This window comes from Pteronotus mesoamericanus, unplaced genomic scaffold, assembly GCF_021234165.1.
Source record: "Pteronotus mesoamericanus isolate MK-2021 breed Mesoamerican mustached bat unplaced genomic scaffold, CSHL_Meso_final scaffold_21, whole genome shotgun sequence".
NCBI lineage: Eukaryota > Metazoa > Chordata > Mammalia > Chiroptera > Mormoopidae > Pteronotus > Pteronotus mesoamericanus.
The window spans coordinates 29,732,324-29,743,147 of record NW_026555310.1 but is presented as its reverse complement, the minus strand read 5'-3'; the positions used below and the strand labels follow the sequence as shown (position 1 = coordinate 29,743,147).

At 36.1% G+C, this 10,824-nt stretch overlaps 1 protein-coding gene across 2 annotated transcripts; it reads right to left on the bottom strand.

Moving 5' to 3' along the window:
- Positions 1 to 353: 353 nt before the first annotated feature.
- MAGOHB (mago homolog B, exon junction complex subunit) lies at positions 354 to 7,106 on the bottom strand. Of its 2 annotated transcripts, none has more exons than XM_054590937.1 (5): positions 6,947 to 7,106; positions 4,867 to 4,925; positions 4,074 to 4,184; positions 2,121 to 2,203; positions 354 to 715 (listed from the first exon to the last, which is right to left on the bottom strand). In XM_054590937.1, exons 1-5 carry the CDS (start codon positions 7,038 to 7,040, stop codon positions 616 to 618), a joined length of 447 nt encoding a protein of 148 aa, XP_054446912.1. In that variant the 5' UTR covers positions 7,041 to 7,106; the 3' UTR covers positions 354 to 615. The 2 variants fall into 2 exon arrangements, with proteins under 2 accessions (XP_054446912.1, XP_054446913.1); XM_054590938.1 differs by having other exon boundaries at positions 4,867 to 4,969; positions 6,947 to 6,992.
- Positions 7,107 to 10,824: the final 3,718 nt, after the last annotated feature.

The window sequence follows — 10,824 nt, the reverse complement described above, 5'->3', positions numbered from 1 at the left end:
GCACAATAAAAAGTGTGCCTAACTTGGGGTACTGATTTTACCTTTGTCATCCTTCAGGAAATCACCGCTTCTAACAAAAACATTTCAATGTAAATAACCCCTGAGGAGTCTGCGATAAATGTAAAAAATCCAGAACCTTCTGTAAACAACCTCTATAATTACCAAAAAATTAAATCCCATCAGGTATGAAAGAAATAAAGGAAGAGCTACAATTGCTTTATTCTGGCTACATATTTCTACCTGGAAGAATTTCTGCCATAGCACAGACCTCCTACAACAGTTTCTTTATTACCTTTAAAGTGATAGGGGGCATAGCCTCCTGAAAAAAGGCACTCTCCCTCCAGGCTTTCAGGCTTTGGTCAGTTTTATTGGCGCAAAATTTCAACAAAAGGTGTCTTTTATTTACAAATTTCATGTGTGTGGGGACTGCCCAACCTGCTTGGACACAAGTGACGATAACAATTAAGCCTACTTATGTGTTCTCCTATTTTCAATTTGCATACAAAAAAATTTGTTTGCTTCACATACATAAAAATCCCGACATTGTAAATGACAAATAACCTGCCTTACCAATCCCTTAATTAAATATAAAAAGAGTTTCAAAAAACATATAATTTAGATTGGTTTAATCTTGAAATGTAATCCAATAAGACTAAAAACTAAACATTTCAAATCCTGTACCAAATAGTAAAATACTCGAAGGCCTTCAGGATCCCTGAAATTTAAAAAAGGTAAAAGTTACTTTTTTGCAACAACATAATTCTATAAATTAATTCCTAAAACAAAACAAAATCTAAAACAAGTTAAAGGAGTCCATGATACCATCTCTAACTTTTCTGTAAAAAAATATATTTTATTCACTAGTATTCATCTCATATTTAAAGTGTTTACTTTCTTATAAACAGCTATGCATCACAAAAATGTATAAAGCAGATAAAATTATAAAGATAGAAAAAATTATATTCATACTATATAATGTCACTTCTCACAGAATAACTAAATTTTGGTGTTCCTCTTTTTTTTAATAATTAAAATTATTCCCTGGACCCCTTTTAACATTTGTTTTTCCATTACATTAAAAAAAAAATCCACAAATAATTCTTAATTTAACAATTCTCTATTTGTTAGACATTTGGATATTTTTCCAATTATAAATAAGGCTTTAATGACCATCTTTTTAAATGATAAAGCTTTTTCATTACTTGAGACTATTTCCACAGAACAGACACTCAGAAAAAAATTCCTAGAGTGAAGATAAGTGAAAAGACTAATGAAATATTAATAGTTTTTGAAGCAAATTATCAAAATGCTTTCTAAAAACACATTGTACCAATCTATAATCCCAGTAGGAAATGAATGCCACATCTTTACCAACTGTGGGAAAATAAATTTGATAGTTTAAAAGTATCTGGTCAGTCTTTTTGAACTTAGCCTCTTATACCCCATAGTTATTAGGCATTCATTCCTCTCTCCTTTCCTCTAATAAATATTCATAAAGCACCTCTTATGTGCTGGGCACACTGCTAATTTTGGAGATACACGAGGTTCCCATGGAGCTTCTATTCAAACCAGTAAAGCTAACAAGTTATTAAAATTTAGTGATTAAAAAAAGGACACTATGGGGACATTTTAAAGGGAAAAGGTGTAAAGGAAGAACTGGAGGCAGGGAGACTTTCCAGAAATGACAAAGGCATGTGCTACAGGGACACAGAACTTGGAAAGGTATACATAGCTAAAGCCATAAGCCAACTGGAATTTTCCGTGTATTTGAAGATTAAATCCAAGGAGGAGAATGATGCGATGTGGGGTTATGAGGGTGCTATCTGACAGGGATTTCTTTTAAATTTTGTGGCAATGCCGAGATTTTTACAAAAAGTAGCTAATAAAATTTTGGGCGTTATTATTCATTTTGTCAGGTTCAGATTTTGGGGGGGGGGGGCGGATCAATAAATACATTTCTACCTTCTTTGGCAGCAAGTCCTTAATGACATAAAAATCAGAATTACATCTGCATAATAAACTGATAGGGTGCCAATGAAATAATTAAACTATCTACAGCTCTAAAATGAACTTCTCTAATAAATTTTATCAATTTAATAAAAATGCTTTAACATACTCACTTTGACTGATTTACATCAATAAGAGAACCTATTTTTGATGTAGTAAAAGAAATGTGCTCATCTCCAATTACAATTTCAAGCTCCTGCAAAAAAACAGAGAAATGTCATTAATATAAAAATCCATCCCAGAGATATCTCTGTTCTTGCTAGTAAGGGGTCCCAATTTTAGCTGCGCGTTTTCTAACAGTAATGGCGGGGGGGGGGGATTAATATGTTAAATATAAACTGTGTCTATAAAACAAAAAAATAAAAACTGCATCATCTACGCAGGAATCCCCAATATGACAGCTAACCAAAACTACTCTCCAGGTATAAAAAGACACTATAAAACGAATGACATACTTATGAGTGACACATAAATGTTTTTTAAAATATCAGTAAAAATTAAAGGAATCACTTTGAGGCACAATGTTGTAAAAATAATATGGGTATAAGCCAATTTTAATAAAGTAAATAAAAACACATTATCCTTTTTACCAGACTCACAAAATGTAATATTAATAATAGTGCCACTTCAGTCCCTACTATATGTCAGGCCCTGCTGCTAGGGAATTTACAAATATTACCTGTAATCCTTAAAATATACTTGTCAAATAGATTTTATTAGCCTGCTTTTACAACCATGAAACCCAAGAGTCAGAAAGTTCAGGAAATTTTGTTTATATTTACAACCACCAATAGGTGATGGTACTGATATTTGAGTCCTGGACTATAAGACTAAAAGACTGACACACTTTTACTTCATAAAACATTAAATTAAGAACTAGTAAAATAGGCATAATATAACATAGATGTTCCCAATGTGCTGTACTTAGTGTACCAATTTTTCTCTATATTTATCTGCAAACCTGAAACCAACAATTAAGAGGCTATACCTGTGGTAATTTTTCAGGTTAAATAACAGGTGCCATTCAAGACAGTCTTAGCACATAATTGATCAGAAGACCTAATTATGCATAGTTTATGGCACACGCAAAATGCATAATTAAGGTTCTCAAGCAATTGTAAAATCTTTAATTTAAAGACCAACAAACAATTTCTGCAGCATGCCTAATCCTCTCTAAGAAGCATGACCACATTGTCAAGTGGCTAAATGAAATACTGGATTCTCCCTGAGTTTTTTAATACAAATGTACATATGTACATACACATAAAACAAACAGAACTGAGGTTACTTTTAAAAGCATTTACAATGCATAAGTAATGTTACCTATTTACCTTTGATTTCCTAAATAATGTTTCTTTAAATGGAAAAGTTACTGCTACAAAAGGTCAACATCTGTTTTCTTCACATTTTCCTCTAGTCATAGAAGGTGTTACAAAGTATACTCCTCAGGCAAACAAAAGTGGAATTAAATGTTTCTTTCTCCAAGGGTCATACCTCTTTTCTCCCAGAGTTCAAAAGGCCCATGTCAGAAATCAAACTCTCTATTGAGTGAAATTAGCCTTCAGAGCTCTTTGGAAGCCCTCTAAGATACAGCAATTGCTCTGAGGAGAATATAAGAGGCAAAAGCAGTGGTCAATTTGAACAAAGACACCTACCAAATTCCTCTCTGGGGCAAGGATGCAAATAAGAGTTCTCAAAATTATAAATTTGGAAAAACTAAATTTACATAGTCAAAGAGAACCCTGAGTCTCGATTTAACAGTTATCTATACTTATTCCTAATAAAATTAACATATAATAGAAATTACAACAGTGTGAAAACATCCTAACCCTGGCTGCGGTGGCTCCAAAAGACAATTCAGAAAGATAGCTAAATTTAGAGCTATGCACTGACTCCTTTATTACTAAGAGGTAGGTAGCATAAGGCTAAGAAAAAGAAAGTATTTACTAGATACCTACTAATGGAAAATTAGGAAACCAGTGAGTATCTATTATAAATAAATAAGGAAAAACATAATCATGTTAACAATTTTAATATTTATGCATTTAAAGACACTAAATACAAACCTGTCGGCCAACCCTGTCAGGGGGAGGCCACAAAGCATCATCCTCTTTTGTAATTTCGCTGTCATCAATAATTCTCTTCAGTTCTTCCATGACACTCTTGTGTACATAAGCCTGAAAATAAGTTATAATAAAAATTTCAAAATGCCTGTTTCTCACAACTCAGAAAGAAGTGATTAAACAGAATTACAAACCCCAAATATTCAAAGAGAGTATCACAGAAAAATTTAATTCTGATTCCAAAGTACGATGGAAAGGAATCAGTCATCTATCTTATGATTTTTCTTTACTCTCTTGCCCTTTCCTTTAATATATATTTTTCTCTCTTTACATCACTTAGCCCCCTTTTAAAATCCTGTATTCTGTCTTGGTAACATGGAACTCAAATCTCTTTAAGTGATTAATAGTAATGACAAAAAAATCTATGAGATGAACAGACACAAATGCAAGTACACATCATAGTGATCTTAACATTTTCTCATCCCTAACTTTTAAGCCATTGATTCAAAATTCTTACTATGCTTAAATCATGAGTACTGTTTTAAGTAGTGAGTAGAGCAAAAAGGCAAATTAATTATAAAGTGATATGTTCAAATGTAGAACTACAACTTATATTCAGATTTCTTCTTTTATTGTTACAGATACTACAATTATATCTAATTTAAATAGAATCCCTTTTCAATCTACAAATTGGCTTCTTCTTTACAATACAGCCATATATGCACTTTTTTAAATTCAACACAGACATGAGAAAAATGGATAACTGTAAAAAATCAGACATTCCAAAAGAACTTACCTCTTTTCTGATCATTACATCATTTTTATAATTGCTGTTGTTGGCATATCTAAGCTTTCCTGTGGGGAGTGGAAAAAAATTCAATCTATAACAGCAAAAACTGCTAAAAAAAAAAAATAAAGAAATGACATCGTAAGCAATTTTGAAGATAGTCCATTTTATACTACAACTTATATTAATTTTCCTTTCCTCCTAGCATAAGACCAATGCTAGAATGTAGACAATCAAAAATTTGCTGGTAAGTTGGCTGCAGTTGAAGTTAGGCAACTTTTAAAATATCCCATGCCTTTGATATAATAATAAATAATAATTTTTAAATATTCAATACATTTTTTAAATATTCCATGACTTCGGTATAATGGGAAGGCCATTTTCAAGGCCCATTTTCTTAAGTTACGTCCTCAACAAGGCAGGGGATCTGGAAAAGTAACAAACATTTCTTTTAAAGTTCATGTTTATGTCTATATTGGTGCTGATTAGCCCAGGACATTTAATCTAATCAGTTAAACAAACTTAACAGGGAGTTTTTACTCCCCAACTTATCCATGGTTAAGAAAACACAGTTAAGTAACTTGCCCAGGGTCACACAAGATTCAGATCTAGACCCACCTTCTTCCAATATTCATGCTTTCCCCATTACTCCAAAATATTCTCTTTTAATGATTTTCCTTCAAATTAATGTATGTATAATACCATGGCAATACTAATATTTTAGAATTGTGATTAGGAAGCATACAAACTATGTGCTGCTTCTACATAAAAGTTGACCAGTTTGTTAATATTTCATTTTAATCGACCATGACTTTGTACTCCCCGATGCATGCTTCTCCTCAAGGCTAATCAGTTACTCAGGTACACATGTAACGTGGTCCTGATACTCTAAAATGACAGGTAAACCTAATGAGGTGAGCCCCTTAGGAATCACTGCCTTTGTGACTCACTGGTACTGATAGAAGTGTGTGGATTGTGTGGAGGCAGATAAATGGATGAGAACCACTGGTCCGGCATGAAATTTCTCTGATAATATTAGACTACTTAATTTATGTGAATGGCTAAAAGCTGAAAATTATTCTAAGGCAAAGGCACTAAAAACAATATCACATATAAAAAGAACAGAGGGAGAATTCACATACATTGGTTCCTTAACTAAATTTAGAAGAAACATGGGGAGAAGGAAGGAGAATAAGGTGATTACAGTTTCTAAGTAAGCGCAGGGCTGCCCTTCCCTTGAGTTCTGCCTGAAATGCCTGATACTCTTCCCCTTTCCTACTAGGTGATCCTCGCCTAATTTTTCTCTCATGCTCTCATAGAACTTTGTCCAAAACATGGACATAGCACTTAACACTAATATCCCTACTGACCTACGGTTAGTTTCTAGTCTGTGTGACCCATCAAGACATACTTCCTTGCGGGAAATTAAATACTGTATCCTCGATTTTTTGCATTTACATGTTGCCCAACACATAATATGCATTAAAAAAAAAAAACAGCTACGAAAAGATCTATTTCAAGAGTCATTTCAACTGTCACCTTCTCTAGGAAGCCTTCCCCACTCCTTCACGCAGAACAAACCACACCCCTTCTTTGTATTCCTACTGCAAGCCTGGGAGAACGGCTGTACTTCAGGATCCAAAACACAATACACTCATTTGTCTACATTTTGGCCTCGCCTCTTCAGGGCGGGTCTTACTCGTTTCTGCTGCCTTACGTACAACGCCTGCGTGAATAAATGGATGAATGGGTGGCCCGATGGTTACTGGCCACCGGAAGATTTTAGGCATCCACCAGACCATCACATGTTGGGGATGTTCCTTAAAATGGGGTAGTATTAGGTCGATAAACTAGTCCTCTAAGGACCTGTCTGGTGAGCTGACTCCAGGATGCTAATTACCGTAGGTTCAACTTTCCTAACTGCCAGGATTGGCTTTTCTGAATTCCCTTTTACTCACAAAACCAGTTCATGCCCCTTGTATTCTCACGCGCCTATTTCCTTCGCCTGAAGCAGTGGCCTCAGCTCCCCCGGGACCACTCGCACGCCAGGCCGCCGGGGAGCTCGCCCGACGCCGGCCCCTCCGCTCACCGTCGGGCCGGAACTCGAACTCCAGAAACTCGTGTCCAAACTTGCCCTTGTGCCCGACATAGTAGCGCAGGTAGAAATCGCTAGCCATAGCCATTTTTGCCCGCAGAAAGCCCGCCGAAGGCTCGACAAACGTGCCACTGGGCGCCTAGCAGTGACGTCAGTGGCCCAGGATGATGGCGTCACTGCGGGCTCGCCTCTCCTCCCTCCCTGGTCCCCAAAGGAAAGCGGGGACGGAGTGTGGGCTTCTCAGTGTCCTGAAGGCCGGCGCAGAAAGGGCAGCAGCGACTTAAACTTGGCGGAACTAGGGATAGAAGCGTGTTATTTTCAAAATTAAGTAAATCACAGTGTAGTAAAGCACGGAAATGTGGAAATATGATAGCGTTTTTTATGGGATTAGAACTGAGTTTTGCAAGTCGCATCTGCTTTCCCGGTCTCATTCTTCTGTCAGTGTGAGTTGGGTGTGGTATTATCGGCCTTTAACTGGTGGGACTTAAATGTTAGACTCAAAACCATAAAAATCCTAGAACAAAACATAGGCAGTAAAATCTCGGACATTGCTCATAGCAGTATTTTAACCTCTGTATCTCCCCAGACAAGGAAAACAAAAGAAAAAATAGAGGGGGCTACATTAAACTAAAAAGTTTTTGCACAGCAAAGGAGACCATTAACAAAATAAAAAGACAACCCACAAAATGGGAGAACACAGTCACCAGTACATCTTATAAGGGGTTACTATCCAAAATTTATAAAGAACTTATAAAACTTACTACCACAAAAAATCCAATTAAAAAATGGGCAAAAGACCTGAATAGACATTTCTCCAAAGAGGATACACAGATGGCCAATAGACATATGAAAAGATCCTCAATGTCACTAATCATCAGAGAGAAGCAAATTAAAACCACGATGAGATACCAACTCAAACCTGTCAGAATGGCCATCATCAATAAATCAACAAACAAGTGCTGGTGAGGCTGTGGAGAAAAGGGGACCCCTGCTGCGCTGTTGGGAGGAATGCAGACTGGTGCAGCCACTTCGGAAAGCAGTGTGGAGATACCCCCCAAAATACAAAATGGATCTGCCATTTGACTCAGTGATCCCACTTCTGGAAATATATCCAAAGATACACAAAATACTAATTCAAAAGAATATAAGCACCCCTAAATTCATTGCAGCACTGTTTTCAATCGCCAAGATATGGAAGCAGTCCAAGTGTCCATTAGTAGATGAGTGGATAAAACAACTGTGGGACATTTGCACAACGGAATACTACTTGGCAGTAAAGAAGAAGAAAATATTACCCTTTGAGACAACATGAATGGACCCGGAGAGCATTATGCTAGGTGAAATAAGCCAGTCAGAGAAAAGACAAATACCGTATTATTTTGCTTACATGTTGAATCTAATGAACAAACTGAACTAACAAGCAAAATGTAGACAAACTCAGAGAGCAGGATGACAGCTATTGTGATGGGGGGCAAGGTTAGGAGGTGGAGGGACTGAGCAAGGACTCCTGGATGTGGACAACAGCGTGGTGATTGCAGGGGGAAGAAGGGGTTAAATGGTAATGGAAAAAATACAATAAAAGTTAAAAAACATAAAATTGAATATTTAAAAAAAATGATCAAATGGTGTAGCCCACACTTCTTACCAGAGAGAATTAAATTGGGGAAGTGGGGCATGCTCCTGTATGGGATGGACTTTGAAGGATGGGGAACAATAAAGAGAGCTTTTACAGAAAGTCTGTATTTCATCTAGCATTGATCATCCTTCTTTTACCAACATACAGAGTAGTCCTGTCCATTGATGACGTTTAGCCTTCAGTGGGATTTAGTAAAAAGAGTGGCAGTCAGAAGACCTGGGATTCATTCCCAGCACTTACCTTGGTTAAGTCACTGTCTCTAAGCTTGTTTGTTCATCAACCTAATGAATATATTGCAATCGACTTTGCCAACCTCATAGAATTGTTGAGAGCATCAAATGAGATAATGCATGGAAAGTGATTTAAAATTTATAAAATATTATATAATGAGTTTTATAAAAGGTCTCCCTATGTGCCAGAAATGGTTAAACACTTAATAAAAAGACCAAATTCTGGAAATACCTGGTAAAGCTGATAAATCAAAAATGTCAGAAATATAATCTCTCTTTTGGAGAAAGCCTGGCCAAGTGAGGAAAAGATCTAATTTTATTTCTTTTTTTTTTTTATGTGTGTGTGTGTACATTTTATTACTGTTTATGCCATTAGAGTTGCCTAGTTTTCCCCCTTTGCCCCCTCCCCCTGACTTCCACAGTCAATCCCGACATCATTGTCCATGGCCAGGACCCAATTTTCTTAGAATAAGCAATTAGTTTATCCAGTTTTCCAGACTTGAACCAAGAAAAACAAAATTATAGGTAAAAATTGAATATAACAATTGTCTTTTCTTTCCCTTTTCCAAAAACAAATACTAACATACAGTATGAAAGAACAATTTCATTATATTCCAATTTCCTCTTACCCCACTATGCTCCCATCCCACTTGCCTCTTTTCAGTTCCACAAAGTTTCTTGCTCCGGAATTTTCACACATGTAGCCCTGGAAGCCTCTCCTCAGTCTGTCAGGCTTACTCGGCCATCCCTAAAGTCTCAGTTTAAATGCCATATGTTCAGGCTGCTCCTCTGTTTTATACTCCCTTCTACTATCCTATACTTTTCTTCATAGTACTTAAATATAATGTGTAATTTATGAATGTTCACACAAATATGTATATAATGTCTTACTCTGTAGACTGTGATCAAAAGATATTTCTTTTATTCAACACCTAGTACAATATAATTCTGCTCAGTTAATGCTCAATTTTAACAATATATATTTGAATAAATAAATACTATGTAAATTTGACTCAAATGAACAGCCAAGAAGCAATGAGATTCCATGAGACTTTATCATTTTGTGCCAAACCACTCAACCTCCCTTCTCTCTACTGCCACTTACCACCCATTTAAATTCTGACTAGTCATTGTGGTATTCCTACAGGTGTAAGAATCATTATTTAGTTGGATGATTCATCATGACTCCATCGGGATTTTAACTCTTACAAAATAATTCAGCTGCCAGTCATCTTGCCTTAGGTGTCCTTCTGAGAGCACCGAGTAAGTAGTCTTTGAAATCACAGATCACATGTTCAGTTAAATTGCCACCATCACAGTTTCAGTATTCTGCAGTAGTGGACGACTACTATCCTCATCCAGCAGCTCACACAAAAATGATGACTTCAGCATTTTAGTCATGTGGCACTTGAACATCCATTGCTTTTTGGCATGTATGATTAACCAAGGTTTTCTTCTTGGCCACGTTAGACTTTAAATGAAAACTACATGAAAGATTCTAGGATAGGAAAGGGGAAAGAAAAGAAACTAACATTTATGGAGCACATATTGTGTGCCAGATGCAAATACATCCTGTCATTCAGTCCTCACAACAACCCTGTGAGGTAAGTATTATACCCATTTTATCTTTTTTTATGGCAATGTAGATTATCTCTTGAATTTTTCTATTGACATTACTTCCCATTTATTTACTTTCATCCTTCCTACCGTAGAGATTTTAGCAGCTGTATACCTAAAAACCCACTTTCACTCAATAAATATTAATTTAATGAAATAAGTTTCACAGTACACCAATGTATGATAGAAAATAGGAAGCTACTACCCTTCATTCTAGGGCATCCTTTACTAGGCTTTGTTAAAGACCCTCTTGCCTACTAAGCATTCGTGTTTGGTTTCCACCTTTCCTATTTATTAAACACACACAGTGTATGTATTATCAGCCTAGCTGAGGCTCTGTCTCCTCAGTCTTATAGGGACCAAGAAGCCAGCCTGATTTAAAAAAAAAA